Source organism: Gymnoscopelus microlampas (assembly GCF_963454915.1).
Source record: "Gymnoscopelus microlampas genome assembly, chromosome: 23".
NCBI lineage: Eukaryota > Metazoa > Chordata > Actinopteri > Myctophiformes > Myctophidae > Gymnoscopelus > Gymnoscopelus microlampas.
In genome coordinates, this window is record NC_139960.1 from 21,276,544 (window position 1) to 21,295,144 (window position 18,601).

Consider the following 18,601-nt stretch of genomic DNA (forward strand, 5'->3'; position numbering starts at 1 on the left):
TTTACAAAACTTTTCCAAGTGGCATTTTTACAGCACAAAAGTGAACGTACACTATGGCTAGATATTTTCAATATAGCCAAGAAAATATAGAAAAAACTTTCATGGATGAGCACACACATTTATACAGAGAAATGTGCTCCCAGTAGGATGCTGGCAATCTGGTACTGTAGGAGCAGAGGTAATTTCAAGGCTGTGTGTTGCTGCATTTGGTCAGCGAATCTCCGTAAAGAACATCTTCTACCAACTCTTTCACCGAAGCCGTGTCATCTGGATCTGTGAGGAAGAAAAGGAAAACATTACACTGATGTGGAAACGACATTTGTCATGGGATAGCTATTGTGGAGGCTTCTGAGCAAGAGGTTGACATTTGTAATGTTTCTGAGTAGGTCCTTCAGTGATTGGAACCTATACTAATTTATATAAAAACAAAAACATTACAATGATAATACAAACTACTTTTATTATGAATTATAAGAGCTCAGCCTCACCTGTATTCATTTGGAGTTAGTTTCAGCATTAGTACAAAAATATCTTTAACAATGTCCACTTTTGTTGACTAGCTGAATCGTGTAAATTAGGCAGTAATATGCACTTAATGGCATAAGCAATTTATATTGTCTTTCCTGACTGCACTTTGCAAAAGAAATGTTGGATGTTGACTGGATGACCCTGCTGTCATCTTCCTAGCCAATGCATCACTGTAATGCGCTCAATAGCAGCGGACAGATGACAGCAAACTCTTTATCTCCAGACAGTACATCAAGATAAAAAACTCAACCGCTTGCCATGCCTTATGTATAATGTCAAAGTAGTTGTCACCACACAGAAACAATAAGTTTGTTCCACTTGCTGTATGTTGTCATTACAGAGGCTCTTTTTCTCTCAGCTAAGTGTGTGTAGGGATGGCTGATTTATCCTGTGCGCCTAAAGGCACTAAAGGTTAGAGGAGCACACTTTTTGCCTCGAAGGTTCGCGGTTCGATTGGTGGTTGTACTCGTCAGCTCCCAGGTTTTAATGTGAGGGTCTGTCTGTGTGTGTCTATGTGTGCAGGGCTTGCTGGAAATAAGCACTTGTGCTCAGCTACTACCCTGGGTAAATAAATAAAATTATCTGTTTTCAGACCCCTGCCCTTTGGTAACATTTTAAACTACATATGCAATTAAACATTTGTCTTGCCGACTGTACATGCATGAGAGCTGACTCAGGGTGTTCCACACGTGCTGGCTGAATAGCCATACATTAAAACATTTCCAGACAGATTTTTTTTGTTTCTCTCTGCTAGAGTCTTTCATCCAGTGCATGCATGTATTTGAAGCATAAAGGTCATTACACACCGATATATACGCAAAATTAAGACTCGTTCCGAATAAATAAAAGATACTTTTCCGCTTCGCTTTTTCGCTCCGTGGAAGCTTGCCTTGACTTTATAAGTTTTTTTTTTTTTTAAATGTATTATTCGCATGAAAAAATCGTCCCTGGTGTGTAAGGGCCTTTAATGTGTGTCAGGTCAGTCATATTTGGTAACAGTACAGTTCAATGACACACGCATTTGGCAGGTCAAATTGTTTTGTACTTATTTCTGGTTACCTTATTTAGTGTTTACTACATAGAAATCTGAAACAAAATGGAGCATGACATCAGCTGCTTATTGCTATTGGATTAGTAGTAGTAAGCGGCCTTATAGGCAAATTACATGTGTCATGGGTGCTTGGATGGCACGTGGTGAAGTTATTTCCCACCACCGTGGAGATTATGGGTTAGGATCATCCGCGGTGCCTCCAGCTTGGCTCAAACAAACACAATAACTAATTAGCTATTTTTCATGGTGGGAGACCGGGCAGGGAGGGAGGGAAATCTCTGTCACTGCACTAGCGACCCCTACAGATTGGTCAGGGTGGCTGTTCATCGGGGAGAGGAACTAGGTCAGATAGTGTGTTCTTCTGCACATGTTACATCCTCCCAGTCAGTGAGACTCCTCATTGTCAGGCAGTGTTCATTTCGTCGACTAAAACTATGACGAAACGTGTTCATCGACTACCTTTTTTCATCGACCAAAACTAAATAAAAACTAAATAAAAACTCGACAAAATCAACTGTAGATTTAGTAGACTAAAACTAGACTAAAACTATAATTATAAATAATAATAATAATATAAATAAAAACTATAAAAAATATTCCACAGGTCTGTAAAATCATGGCCACGAGAAACACAACAGGCCCAGAGGATGAATTATTTACACCAGCAGCAGGACGCCATGCTACACTGCCATTAGCAGGTTCAAAAGCCAGTTGGAGCCTGCTTTACACTCTGCACTCAGATAAGGTTATTCTCTTTGCTGTAATACAGCAAAAGGTGCAACTAATGTGTGCCAGTGGGGGTAATTCTTCACGAGGCCAAATTGGTTTTCACTGCCTAGTTGAATATGAAGTGGCTCGACTGGCTGTAGTGTTGATTTCGTCGACTAAAACTATGACGAAGAATGTTCGTCGACTACCTTTTTTCACTGACGAAAATGAAATAAAAACGAAATAAAAACTAAGCTACAATGACTAAAACTAAGACTAAATAATGTATATTGACAATTTCGTAAACAAATAAAAACTAGACTAAAATGTTAGGGAAGGACTAGGGGAGAAGAGATCCCGTAGAACTAAAAGACAAGTAATTTTATGTTTGGTTGTGCTCAGGTGTTGCGCTCTGAAAATAGCAGATCTACGCTGGCAGCATGGCAGTGTTTATATTCTGGTTGGATTCAGGTATCATCTGTCACTTGTAAAATTCAGCATACCGTACGATGGACCTCACAAGAGCACCTCAGGTATTGAGAGGAAGAAGATGTTGGATATAACGCACAAGCGGAAATCACAAATGCACTATAGTGCAAACAGGAGTAAAGTTCTATGTGCAACATGAAAAATAAATGATTGGTCCAGATTAGCATGCTAAGCATACACATTATCCGTCTTTGGGTTAGTGACAAATTACTACATGCATGATGGAATAAATGTATAATGTAAGCCTTTTACAGAGAGATGGTGAATGACATTCTGGGCTTTAGGGAACTGTGTGCTTGTGGATCAAAGCCCCTCTTAAAATAGTGGCAGCCAGTATGTATAAACCAAAGCAGACAGTAGGGTGCAGATTTACATACATTTGGACAAAGAGCAGACAGGGATTTATAAGACGCTTCTTGAATCACTCTGACTCTTAACTCCCATTGACTAACAGGGTCTTCCACTCCACAGCGCTGAATATGTGTGTGCATCTGATTTTGTTATCTGGGATACGAAAACAAATTAGATTATCTAACAGTGAGGTCTAGTAAACATGGATCATTTGTCATTTTTATTCTCCCTTTCATTTTATTTGAATCATTTCCCCCCGAATAATATTCTGCTTTATGGCTGACCTTCATGACTAGATGGCAATAGACTGAGCTAATCCTCCTGTAATTCTACAAAGCTCTGTGCGGGTGGTGTGTGGGGAGCACAAAAACTCTTCTGCCCGGTTCTCCTCAGTGGCTGGAGCAATTGATCTGAATTTGCACACAGCCATTGACCATTACCATGTGCACGGAACAGCGAAGCCCGTTTTTCGCTTTCCCCAAATGTCAGCTGTTTATTAGCGTTTTTGTGTTCGCTGGCTCCCGGGTTGCCAAATCATGTGCCCATATCCCCCCACGGGTATGGTCTAGTCTCCAATAATCAACCTTCTCATTACTAGGGTTAGAGATGTCAGTTATTGCGTTCACCGACTCTTTGCTAAAAGGTTAAATCAATTATACCCTATATACTATAATTTGTTGACCAGGGTACCCCAGGGGCCTGTATTTGTCTACAGCAAACGCGTTCTGGGCTTGTAGTTTGGCTACTTTCGCCGAATATTCACCCATATCCTCCTATAATTCTACAAAGCTCTGTGCGGTGAGCCCAAAAAACTCTTTGACCGGTTCTCCTCAGTGGCTGGAGAAATTGCTCTGCACAGACATTGACCATTACCATGTGCACGGAACAGCGAAGCCCGTTTTTCGCTTTCCCCAAATGTCAGCTGTTTATTAGCGTTTTTGTGTTCGCTGGCTCCCGGGTTGCCAGATCATGTGCGCATATCCCCCCACGGGTATGGTCTAGTTTAGCATTTTTTTAAAAAACATGATTTTCAGAATAGGGATGCTAGCGTTCATGTGGTGAAGTTAGGACCCGGTTAGAATGCACGTACGTTGCATATGACAGCATATGGCTACTGTAACTTGCTGCTTCCTGAAGGTGGTGGATGAACTCACCCACTCCCAGCTTCTCCAGGAGGCTCTTGAATTCGGGCCTCTCCTCCAGAACTCGGAGCAGGTTGGTGGACTCCATGCGCTCCAGCTCCACCCTCCAGTAGACGTAGATCTTGTGGTTGGAGCTGACGTACACCAGGCACGGGCTGTTCTTGCCTTCCTTACAGGTGTATTGGCCTGAATCACAAATGGACGGAGTTCAGACGAAACTGTCGTCTGAATATGTATTGATCTGTTCATATTAACCCATTAAAACCGGGAAAGCATCAGTGCCGTTTTAGATTTTAGCGTTGGCTATTCAAAAATAGCAGATCTACAAGCTCACAGCGCGTCACTTCGTGCCTCGTTGCGAGCTTGTACATCTGCTATTTCGGAACATTTTTGAAAAATCTTGAAAGTGTTAAAAACAATCATGAATATTTTTGAATTATTTTAACACAAATCTTCTCTTCTGGGGGTCCCTGGCACAAAATATTTTCAGATGGGGGCTGCGGCCAAATATATATCAATTTGGGGGTCCTTGGCACGAAAAAGAGAACTACTGATTGAGAAAGTATTTGTAGAATCGGCCTCAGATCTTAATGGGTCAAGAAGCCCAGAATATTTCATTGTGGCAGAAACATTTCTGCCACAATGAGGCAATTTTGACTCACTTGGTGTGGCATGCAGCGCAATAATGGAGTGCCATGCTGCATCCCAATGAACTCATCAGCAAAACACTGTGTTGCCTGGATTCTAATGTGATTCTAATGGACTGAAAACAACAGTAGAGACAACAGATGCTAATGTTCCTTGTTGATCATCTGGGATCAGACAGAGAAAGCGTTGCAGCAGTTCCCTTGCCAGTCTACCTCTTTAATCAATTTATTTCTGCATAAAATCTCTCTTGGAAATGCTATGGTTTGAGCAAATAACCACTACACATCACATTTGAGAGGAGAAAGGGAGACAGTCAGAGAGGAGAAGGGGGGAGGAACAGGAGTCACTGTGTGAGGCTCAGAAGCTCAACATTGCCACCTAGGGGGCAACATGAGCCTGAGAATTCTTAACACGCACCAAGGATGAACACTGATCAGTGTGCATTGGGATCGATGGGGAGCGCCAAGTCCCCCGAAATGCTGATCTGAGGTCGGGTGCAAGGCAACCTCACCTGCACAGAAGGCATTGACGTTCTCGTCAAACTGGAAGCGGACCACCATCCGATTGTGGTCGATGATGTACGTCTGGCCGTCCCAGGCACAGGCCACCACCTCTTCTCTGCCATCCCCCTAGAGGAAACATAAATGCACACACACACACACACACACACACACACACACACACACACACACACACACACACACACACACACACACACACACACACACACACACACACACACACACACACACACACACACACACACAGAAAAACATAAACTTGCCATTGGGTTCAAACTTGGGTTACTTTTGCACTTCTATGAGCAGGTAAAAACAAACTTACAGTGATATCGAGCTTCTGTAGGGCGAAGAGCTGATGGGCCGCCTGCACTGACCACAGCAACTGTTCTGAACTATCCATCAGCTTTAGGGTTCCTATAACAACATGCAAAACAAACAAACAGGTTTGTCACGATTATGACATTTTACTTGATGAATAGTCACTCAAATAATTGCGATCAACGATTTAATTGTGTTTGTGTTGCTGTCTTTGAACATTGGAACAAATAGAAATGACATTATACTACTTCATTACTTTATACTTAATAAAAACATTAATAGTGGAAATAGCCGATATACAAGCTCAAAACGCGTCGCATCGCGAGTATTTTTAGCTTGTAGATCTGCTTCAAATTTCCACTATTTTTTGAAATGTTAGAAAATATTAACATTTTTAACATGGAAATGATTATGCAAAACATTATTGCGCCTTTCGTGCGGATGTCGACTCGTGGGTACGAACGCTGACTGGGGTCGGCGTCAGCAAGGGCAACAGGTCGCAACAGGTTCCTAACGCCAGATCAAATGGGTTCAGATCTGAGCCAAGTCTCCTGAAGCCTGTCCTGGACTGGACTCTCCAGACGTAAAAAAACGGATGATGACGTTGATGATGCAAAGAATTATTACGATTATCTCAAATAATTGCGATTAGGCGCTTCTGTAGTAATTGTGACAGGCCTACAAACAAATAAAAACAAATGATTGGAAACATAAAATGACGGTGCTGAGTATTCCACACAATAGTGTCCAAATGCAGGTGAACATGGACCTGTGAAACTGAGTTGAACTCAACAACAATAAATGAGTGAGAGACACTAATTCTCAGACTCTCTTATAAAAGCTCTTCAAAGATGTTTCTTGGACACAGGTTATTGTCTGACACACTCATGTTACCACATGAATACTAGCATCACTATTCTGGGAATGCAATAATAGGCCAATATTTGGCAAAGACAGGTAAACATTCAGTAAAAATAGGCAAACGTCAGGTGAAAATATTAGATCTACATGGTCAAAACACACCATCACAACATGCTGTGTAGATCAGCCATCTTCACTATTTGACCTACAACCAAGTATATAAGGTTAATATGTAGTGAACTCAACATATAACATGACATTTCCAAATTATATTTCATACTCAATCTGCTATTGATGTTGAGATTTACCATCGAGAGTGCAGAGGGCGAACAGGCCACATTTAGAAGAATCATCTTTTGAACCTATGAAAGACAGAAAACTGCATCAACCACAGTATTGAATGTAATGTGATTAGACACTGCTTATGCATGTGGGCACCATTATTCTTACAGTATTCAGATAATGTTAAGTCCCTCATGACACTGACAGGCACAACAAGGTTCTTTAATCTGTTTTGTACCTCTGCTGATGCTGCCAATGAGGTGAGTGGAGACATTTTTGTTGTGGATCGGCCCAGTGGTCAGGTGGAGAATCACATCTTGGGAAGGTACCTCACTGTAGGACAAAAAATATACGTACAAAATCTAATCAAATCACACGATCACACGAACATTAAGATGATACACATTATGTTTTCTTAAACATAATGTGTATCATACACATTATGTTTTCTGTTGAGGCCAGATGTGTTAGATGTTTGTGTGTAGTATGTATCTGTAATGGCTATTTTGTTGGCTCCAAACAGCTCATCAAAACCCATTGATGCACCTATGTGTTGGCTCTACGCAGGCGAAATAACACATTGTCCAGAGGTTTGAGTTGTAGGTTTTGTGTTGCTTTACTTTTCCAAAACATGATACAAACATCTCTCTGTCATTGCATTCGTCTGTGTGCTGCTGTGTGCTGGTAAAACCCGTTTGTCCCTCAGGTGCATCCTGTCTCACAATCACCTGTCTCCTGATATGCCCTAGAGGCGTGCCCTTGGTGCCCACAAATCTATACCAATAAATCAATCAACTAATTAAAACTAAACATGCTAAATAACAACAACTACAATAATGATAATAATAATAAACAAAAAAGCAGTGAAATGGCTTCTACAGTATCTATCCATAGTAAATAATTAGGTATTATAGCAATATCTACCCCCCAGGAGTGGCGGGGCACTCCTCTCCAGCACCACTGGAGTCCTGCTGGGTCCAGGTACACAGCAGGATGGCGTAGCCACAGCCTGGCTGAGACACCATCAGCTCTGGCAAGCCCTCTGGTCCTGGGTTCACGGACAAGCTGTCCACCTGCCACATACAGCGTGCCATCAATCACTGGGCTTGTATCATGTGTAATGAGCTGGCAGGCCTGTCAAGTAACAGACTAAACAGTCCTCATTTGTCATGGTGCCGTGCAAGCAGTAAGTACGGTAAGTAATGAAGAGTTAAACAAAAAAAATAGGAACAGAAAATAGGCCCAAAACACTTTACAATCAGACATAGAAAGATTTTATTTGTGCCCTAAACAAATTCATAGGTTGGCTTTTTTCTTATTTTTACTGTTTATCTTTCATTGTCTTTAAATTTACTACAGCTCTCTGCTACCACTAACAGGATGATATAATCTCTAAGTGTACCTGTCCCTCCAGAAGCCACTTCTTGAGCAGGACCAGTTGTCCAGAGCCTGTGTCTGAAGATTCAGAAGACTCCTCCCAACGGAAAGCTCTCACCACACAGTCTGTGTAACCCACTACCAGCTCACTGCGACCATCGCCATCTGGAAAACATACACAGTCAGAGTTCAATTCATCAGAACAATCAACTGGATGGGAAGGTGGGGGAGGTCCCTTTGGATGAGCAGTAGATGTTACACAAGCATGACATTTAAAGTTTAAAAAAAATATATATATGCATAAATCTTACCGATATCACTTATGAGAATGACTTTCGAATTGGCAGGGATGTGCTGAGTGAAACACTTCTGGTCATCTGAGAACAGGGCTTCGTGTTGGCTGGACGAATCTCCCTGGCCTGCAGTCAGGTCAAACAGGTGAAACCAACCCTCTGCGCCCACAGCTACCACAAAGTTCTGGCAGACAGGAAAAGGTGATGACAGATTGGATAACAACATGGGTGGGTGTAAGCCGCAAGCAACTCTTCTTAGAAGCTATTTTTGCTATCTGGTATCTAGAGTTGCAATACCAACCCTTGACAGCCCATTTCATCCAAACGGAAAAGTCTGATCTCATTGTATTAAACAACGCGTTGTGAGCTTGTAGATCGGCTATTTTCAGCAACCAAGTGTAAAATCAGCCATTACGACGCCATCAAGGCACCACCAAATTACAATTTAGTCGACTAAATCAACTGTAGATTTAGTCGACTATTATCTTATGATATTTAGTCGACTAAAACTAGACAAAAACTAAAACATTTCAGATGACTAAAATACGACTAAAACTAAATGGAATTTGATTCAAAAGACTATGACTAAAACTAAATCAAAATTTGCTGTCAAAATCAACACTGCTGTACGGAAAGCTTGGATTATCTTCTTTGTATCTGCCAAGTTTTTGTTTCATAAAAATCCACTGTAGACATGTTATGAGCTACTTTCGATCAATAAATTCTGTGCAGGTGATTATTTTTCTAAGTGTTCGAGTTTGGAAGTGCTCGTTGGAAATCACTCAATGGTCCTGCTGCGTATCATCACCTGTTTCAAAATGTCACATAATGCAGGAGGCAGCAGGACGTTGCGCTCTGACACTAAAATGATCACCTGCACGGAATTCATTGACACAAAATAGCTCATAACATGTCTATGTGGATTTTTATGAAACAAAAACTTGGCAGATACAAAAAGGATAATCCAATCTTTCCATCCAGCTGCAATGTTAGTGAGTTTAACGTTTTAATACAATCAGATCTGACTTTTCTGTTTGAATGAATGGGCTGGTATTGCGACTCTAGATGCCAGATAGCAAAAATAGCATCTAAGAGTTGCTTGCGACTAGGTGGGATACTGGAAACATGTCCTGTGCTGGTGCATGCATCTGGCAGGTTTCTATCAGCTAACCTTTCCCTTGTTGCAGACATCTCCAACCGCCACACAGGTCAGCTGGGGACTAACCTCGGTCCCAGCCTCACTCATCTGCGAAAAGAAGAGCCTGGTCACGACCTAAAGCAGCGAGTGTCTAGCAAGTCTTGAGTGGACAGGATTTCCATTTCCCTCGGAAATGATATTTTTTGACCAATCACAACACTCGTTTCATTCACGGAGAATGATAACAGTTTTGTAAAGCTTCAACGTCATTTCCTTGGGCGGTACTTCCGCCAAATTCAATAATTTCCGGCTGTCAACTTCCTAGACAACCAACATCCCAGGTCTTCCCAGCCTAGCTGGGGACATAAAAAAGGACTACATGTAAGCTTGGGAAACACATTTGTGTTAACCCAGCATTAAGACCTGGAACGCATCTGTGTCACCTTTTGATTTGAACTACAAAGCATCATTTTACACTTTGGCTATTCAAAAATAGCAGATCTACAAGCTCATAGCGGTTTGTGCAAATCTTTGAATATATATTGTTTTAAAGCAAACATTTTTAACTCAAATCTTTGCTTCTGGGGGTCCCTGGAACAAATGATTTTGAGATTTTTTGGGGGTCCTTGACCACTGACCACTTTTTCTGAATAATGTTGGGATTTAGAAGACATTTGTAGAATCGGCTTCAGGTCTTAATGGGTAAAGTCATTACATTTTGTCTCATTGTGCTGGTTGCTGTATACTGACCATGCCCACACAGGTTCTTGTGATCCAGGGTTTGGGGTCATCGTTCTTATAAACAAGCAGCTTCCCGCTGGTGTCACCCACAACAAGCTCGTTCAACTGCATTGGTGGGAGGGAGGGAGACATGAATCATTTGCTCTGCACAAGACAAGAGGGCGACGACATTAGTTCATTCAAAAAGCTTCCAGTCATATTTACCGAATCATTGTCCACATCTCCGAGACAAATAGCGTGAGGAAGGACAGTTCCTGTGAAATCCAAGCTAACACGCTGATTCTGAACATAGCTAAGGGACCTCATAGCCACTCTCTAAAAGAACATGAACACAGCTGCAGATAATGCTAATGTCCTAAACATCATATTTATATATATATACCAGCTATCACATACAGTACTTTATGTATCCACAAGTTTCCTAGGGCGTTGTGGGCATCACTTCCTGTCGATTTGATCCCTGATACCTGATCAAATCGACAGGAAGTGATGCCCACAACGCCCAAGGAAACTTGTGGATATCTTTGTTTTATTTAAGCTGTTTGATCTCTTTCCCTTATGCTATCACTCCACTTATCCTCTATTTATACTGTAATGCTATATAATCATTAGTGCCAACTTTGTTGGATAATTGTTGTTTTTAAATCATGTTCTACAAATGTTCTTTTAAATTATTATTGTTATAAATAGGTGGAGGCCTCGTATGAGCCCTGTGGGCTTCTTGACTCCTCCTGGCACTTTTCCCCTCCTATATATATATATATATATATATATATATATATATATATATATATATATATATATACTATTTTGTATTGTTTTTAAACATTCTGTGCTAAATCAAATCAAATCAAATCTTTTCACGGAAATTAAAACGCCTGATTGATTAAATATGTTATTGACAGTTTAATTAAAAGTACTGCAGCAGCCAAATGGATATTAATTTCGTCACAAAAAGAGCCAAAGGCTTGTTTCCAGCTGGTCCTCCATGATGGAAACACCTGTAAACCTGTGATTCTGACACAGCAATTTTAAATCAGGCTAATCATCTACAATTGCCTTTAGTAATATTAAACTTTAAAACTGTTACAGCCTATAGTTTTTGTTTTTTCATTCAACCTTTACTTATTTTCTACATGGAGGGCAGGACCCCTTATTTTCAATGATGCCGAGATTAAGTAGTTATATAGTTAACTCTAGATAGCACCGCTATATAATACCCTTTACCCTAACGGCATTATACAATCACTTATATTTGATACAATTATTGTTATTTTTAAACCTATCTATATTTAATTTATACATGTTTAGTGCCCAGATCGATCATCTGGTCCATGTCCATCTTCCTGATAAAAACAAACACAAACACGTGGTTTGAAAAGTACGGAAACTCACAGTGGACAGGTGGTCTGTTTGTTGTGGCGAATAATAGGCTACAGTCTTCTTTTCTTTTTTTTTTACCAGTGGTGGAAAAGGTACTCACATTTAACTTGACTAAAAGTATCAATACCGCAATATAGAAATACGTAAAAATAAAATAAGTAAAAGACCAAAATTCTAAATTTACTTGACTAAAACGTGTACATAAACATATATTAAAAACATATATATTACAATACATATTGTACGTATTACAAATATATAACATATAATACAAACATATATATCAAAATATATTATATATTTTATTAATATTGTAACATGTTAATCAATTAATACTTATTTAACATGATTATTATGATTATTTTAATGCGAATACATTTGTACTTTTACCCAAGTAAATTTTGAATACCGGACTTTTATTTGTAGTATAACTACATTGTGGAATTGGTACTTTTACTTAAGTAGCCTACAAAAATAAAAAATACAAAAAAAGTACTTTATTCCATCACTGCCTCTACACTTGCCTTTGAGTTGAAGTATAAGGCATTGGTTCTCAAAGTGGGGTCGGAGGACCCCCAGGGGTACTTGAGGGGGTTCCAGGGGGTCCCCAGCTAAATGATGGACAGGGACCAAATGGACCCTTATGGGTCTGTAACTCTGAGAGTGTACAAATGGAACCAAATGGACCCGTTAGGGTCCATTTGGTTCCATTTGTACACTCTCAGAGTTAAATTAACATTGATTTTACAATATGAATTGGGGTCCCAGAGACATACATGCCATTAAATGGGGGTCTGTAGCCTAATGCATGTCAAACTGGGGGTCCTTGAAATTAAAATGGTTGAAATCACTGCTAGAGAGCCGTAAAAATCTTCTATTATGGGGGTCCCTGGCTTATCTTTTCAAATGGGGGTCCGCGGTCTAATAAGTGTCTATTTGGGGGTTCTTGGCACGAAAAAGTTTGAGAACCACTAGTATAAGGAAAGTCAGCAGTACTATACTATACTGCCATCTAGTGGTATCTGAATGTAGAAAAGTATTGTCTGTCAACTGCTATGGTTTTCCTCTAGGGGGCACTGAATTACCAACTTCCCACTACTCTCACGCTTGAACCGCAGGATGAATAATAATCAATCGTAGCTCTGTTTGTGATTGTGATACCAGTTGAGAATGGAATTTACAGCTGTCAGTGGTGGAAAGTAACTAAGTACATGTACTCAAGTACTGTACTTAAGTACAATGTTGAGGTATTTGTACTTTACTGGAGTATTTCCCAAATGCCAATAATTACTTAATACTTAAAAAAAAAAAAACGTAGTTACTTTGTAGATTTTGATTATTAATACAAAACATACATTAACCACCTCAGTCCTAGCCTCTATACATTTCGGCTGACAATGAGCATTGTGAGCTTATAGATCTGCTATTTTCAAAAGATGTTTATACAATTCTGACATTCTGTATAATGAGCACTTTTACTTTTGGTACTTTAAATACATTTTTATGCCAATACTTTTGTACTTTACAAGTACATTTTTAATTCCGGACTATCCACCAGTGGTTTGTGAAGGTTGACTTCACAATTCCATTCAGACAAACTAATAATGTTAAAAGTTAAGCCTAAAACAAAAAATCCTAAAAATACCTTCAAAATGTTTGTTTTTGTTTGTTAACAGTAAAGCTAGGGTCTGTTCATTGTTTTAGTCCTAATAATAACGGATTGCATTATGCGCCTGGCATAAATTAAACAATGCCTATACTGGCCCTCCACATAATTTATGTTTAATAGCTAACAAATTGAAAGATAATCCCTTTACACACCACACAGGGGATTAAAACGAGTCCTTATGAGTTTTGTTTTATTATGTCTCAGTGAAGTCCGAAAACAGAAAAAAGGCAGAAGTGGTTCAATAGACATTCGAGCGCCCAGATGTCATATTAATTATTACACTCAGCTATGACTGGAACCCCTCTCTGCCTCTGGAAGGCAGAGTTGCCAAATTTTGCAAGAGAAACAAGCAATCTAGGTCTATGAAAACAAGCCCAAAAGAAGCGACAAAAAAAAGAAAGAAAAAAGGATCTTGGGGGGAACATTTTTGAAACATTTTATTAACACATATCCTGTATGGGGGTGAGGGGGGGGGGGGGGGGGGGGCTGGCATGGCACATGTGAAATTTAATATTTTCAGATGGGGGGTAGACAAATACATATTAATTTGGGGGGTCCTTGACATGAAAATGTTGCAACTACACTTTAGAAACACGCCCAAATAAGCAAATACACTTTAGAAACAAGCCCAAATAAGCGACTACACTTTAGAAACAAGCCCAAATAAGCAACTACACTTAGAAACAAGCCCAAATAAGCATCTACATTCTAGAAACAAGCTCAAATAATCAACTACACTTTAGAAACAAGCCCAAATAAGCAACTTGGAAACAAACCCTAATGAGCAACTACACCTTAGAAACAAGCCCAAATAAGCAACTACACTTTAGAAACAAGCCCCCCAAAAAACGCAACCCCCAATATTTTCAAGCAACTTTACAGAAAAACAGGCCTAAAGCCGCTTATAGTAAGCGGACATGGCAACGCTGTCTGGAAGACCGAAGCAGAGGAGAGGTCTTTACAAAGCGCTAATTGGACCCTGGAACCGCACTGACAGGGCAGGGCATGGATAGGTTTCAGATTAAAACCCTGCGATGGTGCAAGGGGGCTGGGGGTCCGGGGGGAGGTCCGGGGGGAGGATGAATAGAACCCACGCTTCTTTTCTAAACTCTCTTGCTGTGCCAAAAAAAGGGGAGGAAAAGAAAAGAAAGTTGGTGGGGGCTGCATGGGTTCTTCAATGCAAGCTTGATTTTGAATGGCCACTGCCAACGCAGAAAAATTGCACAATTTATTTACAACCCTCCCCGTCATCACACACACGCGCGCGCGCGCGCACACACACACACACACACACACACACACACACACACACACACACACACACACACACACACACACACACACACACACACACACACACACACACACACACACACACACACACACACACACTAAGACATAGAGAGCTAAAGAGAGGAATACCAAAACGTTCGCCCCAAAACACAGTCGCCCGGGGCAAATCCGGCGACCTCGGAATGGTCGCCACCAGGCACCAGGTATTGCTATATGCCTACTTAACCTTAAGTTATTCCTAAACATAACCTCAGTAAACAATATATAGCCCATGCCTAAACCAAACCTTCCTAAACGCAACCTCAGTAAAACGGTGCCAAACCCTAATCTTATTCCTAAACTTAACCAGTAAATCTATGCCTAAACCTAAACGTATGTCTAACCTTATCCTCAGTAAACAAATTGCCGAAAAAATGGGGGCGAGCGTGTTTTGGGGCGAGTGTTCCGGTTACCAAAGAGAGATGATGGGGGGGGGATGGTTTGTTCTGTGAAGACAAGTTTTATAATGCTTACTTCTCAAAGGAACAATAATTGAAAAGATGCGCTGTGTCGCGGCGACTGTAACAATATAGGGTGTATCAAATCATGCACAAAACATGGTCGAAAGCATGCTTTCCAGGGCCCCTCCACAGATTTAGCCTTCCGTTCCGCCTCTGCTATACTGATGATTAGTTCTAATGAAAGTGGAAAATTCGCCCCTGCAGCACAATGCCTCACTCTCAGCATTCAGACCTCTCTGGCTTATGTGTTAACAATAAACTGCAACACCAAACGTTTCGAATAGGCTGTCCTCTATACACCTCAGTCTCTGTGATTTACACCACAAATTTAAACAAAAAAGCAAACCAAAAAAACAACGAATAGACTTTCTCCAACCAGGCTTGATATTTTCACCAGGGGAGAACTGTCTTTCAGCACCACTTTGGTCCAAAATCAGTGTAGGGGACCTTTTAAAATCGAAATTTAAGATGAGTCTGTCTTATTCGTTTAACATTATATGAGTATACAGTTTTCCTATTTATTATTTGCATGTTTATGTTTAGCTCTAGTGTGGGCTATAACCTATTAATAAGCCAGGACTACATAGCCTACTCACGGAAGTGGAAAGTTTTGTTTAGATAAGGACAAAGTTTTTGTCCTTATCTAAGTGTTTCATCTCTTCATACATTAACTTCATAAAACACATTTTATAGTCAGAATAAACAACTAAGATGTGAATGTGTTTTGATGTACCTTACCACTGAAAATTGAATTTTACTAAATGTCAGTCATTGTGGTCAGTCAATGGAAACAAGCCATAGTGCTTTCTTGGGTTTAATCCTTTTAGCATCCTTTTGTATAGAACTGTACTTTCTGTGCTTTTTTTGCAAACTTGTTAATAAAGTATTCAATCAATCAATCAATCAATCAATTGTCATTGTCATTTGCCTCCCTAACTGCTCTCAAAAACAGAGCGGGGAAGGGAAAAAAATCTACTAAGTGCAAGCAGTTGTGCATTAGTGACTGTTTGTTTAGGGGTTGAAGTGGCACGCGTCCGGCGTGCGCATCTCACAGGAGCCAAGGTGAATACAACAGGCGACGGGGGCGTGGTCAGTGTGAGCGCGTGGGGCAGCCAGTGTATTGAAAAGCCTCGCAGGCTGTCCTCAGGACCCATAGCATTGCAGGCTTGAAGAGTGTGGAAGGCAGGCAGGCAGGCAGGCGCCCACCAGACTGCCCCATGAGACAAGATCAGCATTAAGAAGCCACACGTGAACGGCACGAGCAGGACGCACCGCCACCACCTACTCTACAACTTCCAAAGAACAATTTGAGATTCCTTTTTTTCCCCTCCAAGATATTTTTGGGGGCTTTTTATGCCTTTATTTACAACGTTTTCCACTTTTTTATTTTGGTAAAAAAATATTATTACTTTTTTTTTTTAATTAATATATATTTTTGTATTATTTATTTTTATTTTGGTATAAAGTTCTTTACAACGTTTTCCACTATTTTATTTTGGGCGATCACTCAACTGCACTCACTCACTCACTGCTCAATGGACATCACAGCCAAGATGGAAATAAACGTCAGCCATCAGCAGCAGTTCATGCCACCGGCCTGTTTCTTCGCTGCAGCAGCGCAGAGCATCCAGCTGAGCCCGACCAGCAGCCAGGGCAGCGCCAAGTCAGCAGCATCCAAGCAGGTGAGGAGACTTAAAAACACTCACAATAACCGTATTGTGGAGATTTTAATGTATCATGAAATGGTCCTCCATCATACCCTTGGAGGAATTAGCTTTTCTTGAGCTGCAAATTCAGTACCACTTAAACCCTCTACCCTCTAAGAAGAGCATTTGGTACACTCTTATTTCACTCCACACACAATCGATTTGCCAACAATAGCAGATCTACAAGCTCACAATGAGATGCTTTGCAACACTTGTGAGCTTGTAGATCGGCTATTTTTGGCAAAGATTCCCCCCAGAATAGGGATGCTGTTCAAAGGTGTTCAAGTGGTTAAAAAAAGGACACTTTTAAGTTGTAAGCATATTTTGATTATCGTGATGATAACATCATACATTTTCATCATCATTTTTGCCACAATACTAATCGTGACATTTTTCCACATCTTCCCATCCCCTGTCACAGAGGAGACAGCAGCGCTCCTCCTCGCCGGAGCTGCTGCGGTGCAAGAGGAGGCTGAACTTCGCGGGCTTCGGCTACAGCCTGCCGCCGCAGCCGCCGCCGCACGCCGTGGCGCGGCGGAACGAGCGGGAGAGGAACCGCGTCAAGCTGGTGAACAACGGCTTCGCCACGCTCCGCGAGCACGTGCCCAACGGCGCGGCCAACAAGAAGATGAGCAAGGTGGAGACGCTGCGCTCGGCCGTGGAGTACATCCGCGCGCTGCAGCAGCTCCTGGACGAGCACGATGCGGTGAGCGCGGCGTTCCAGTCGGGCGTCCTGTCGCCCGCCAACTACTCCAACGACATGAACTCGATGGCGGGCTCCCCGGTGTCGTCCTACTCCTCCGACGAGGGCTCTTACGACCCGCTCAGTCCCGAGGAACGAGAGCTCCTGGACTTCACCAATTGGTTCTGAGAAACTATTCGATTTGGTAAGAAATCTGCTGTTATTATGCCTTTTAAAAAAAATCGATTTAGCCATTTGTGCTGCTGCTGAACAACTTGAATAAATGCCTTTATAATAATATTTTTTTCCCCCTTTCTTCTCGTCCACTCAGAATGAAATATGGATCAGGATCGGCATCATCAGCTCCATGTATATGCTACTGTTACCGTGAGCTTGGGATGGTCCCCGCGGGCGGGAGGCTCCAGATGCACTACTACAGCAGGGGTCTTCAACAGGGGGTCCGGGACCCCTAGCCTATAGGGACCCTAGGGGAGATACTGCAGGGGGGGCGCCACATATTTATGTGATGGAACTTTGTCTTCTTATTTTTACATTGACCACTTAAACCCTCGCATCCCTATAGTATTCTGGGGTGAACATTAGCCGAAAATAGCAGATCTACAAGCTCACAAGGCGTCTGTGACACATTGTGAGCTTGTAGATCGGCTATTTTCGGCAAAGAGGTTTGGTGTACGGGGAAAAAAAGCAAGACCGAGACAAAGGTCAAGTTTTACAAAGTTTTGAGTGTTTTAAGTCGTTTTAATGTCTGAAAACACACATGTTACACGAATCCATATGTAGTGGGGGTCCCTGTTTCACCTGTCTCTCGGCTAAGGGGTCCTTGGCCTGAAAAACGTTTAAGACCACTGCACTATACAGACTGTCTGTATGTGTTCGCACTTCGCATACATGCTCCTGAA

The 18,601-nt window shown here is 41.3% G+C and overlaps 2 protein-coding genes across 2 annotated transcripts; one reads left to right on the plus strand and one right to left on the minus strand.

Moving 5' to 3' along the window:
• Nucleotides 1-151: 151 nt before the first annotated feature.
• On the minus strand, nucleotides 152-10,754 carry itfg2 (integrin alpha FG-GAP repeat containing 2; the record flags this gene model as incomplete). The annotated part of the gene is made up of 12 exons (XM_084049752.1): nucleotides 152-273; nucleotides 4,282-4,455; nucleotides 5,429-5,546; nucleotides 5,761-5,852; nucleotides 6,926-6,979; nucleotides 7,138-7,232; nucleotides 7,824-7,972; nucleotides 8,302-8,441; nucleotides 8,588-8,753; nucleotides 9,741-9,782; nucleotides 10,458-10,553; nucleotides 10,653-10,754. 12 exons carry the CDS (start codon nucleotides 10,752-10,754, stop codon nucleotides 185-187), a joined length of 1,317 nt encoding a protein of 438 aa, XP_083905878.1. The 3' UTR covers nucleotides 152-184.
• Nucleotides 10,755-16,800: 6,046 nt separating this feature from the next.
• Nucleotides 16,801-18,125, plus strand: ascl1a (achaete-scute family bHLH transcription factor 1a). The gene is made up of 3 exons (XM_084049767.1): nucleotides 16,801-16,975; nucleotides 17,421-17,886; nucleotides 18,013-18,125. The coding sequence occupies exons 1-2, from the start codon at nucleotides 16,829-16,831 to the stop codon at nucleotides 17,868-17,870; spliced, it is 597 nt and encodes a 198-aa protein (XP_083905893.1). The 5' UTR covers nucleotides 16,801-16,828; the 3' UTR covers nucleotides 17,871-17,886; nucleotides 18,013-18,125.
• Nucleotides 18,126-18,601: the final 476 nt, after the last annotated feature.

Bases quoted from the DNA above. Each gene is read 5' to 3' on its own strand.
- ascl1a (XM_084049767.1), top strand. From the start codon at position 16,829: ATGGACATCACAGCCAAGATGGAAATAAACGTCAGCCATCAGCAGCAG. The intron at 16,976-17,420 runs GTGAGGAGACTT...CCCCTGTCACAG, and splicing joins AGTCAGCAGCATCCAAGCAG to AGGAGACAGCAGCGCTCCTC.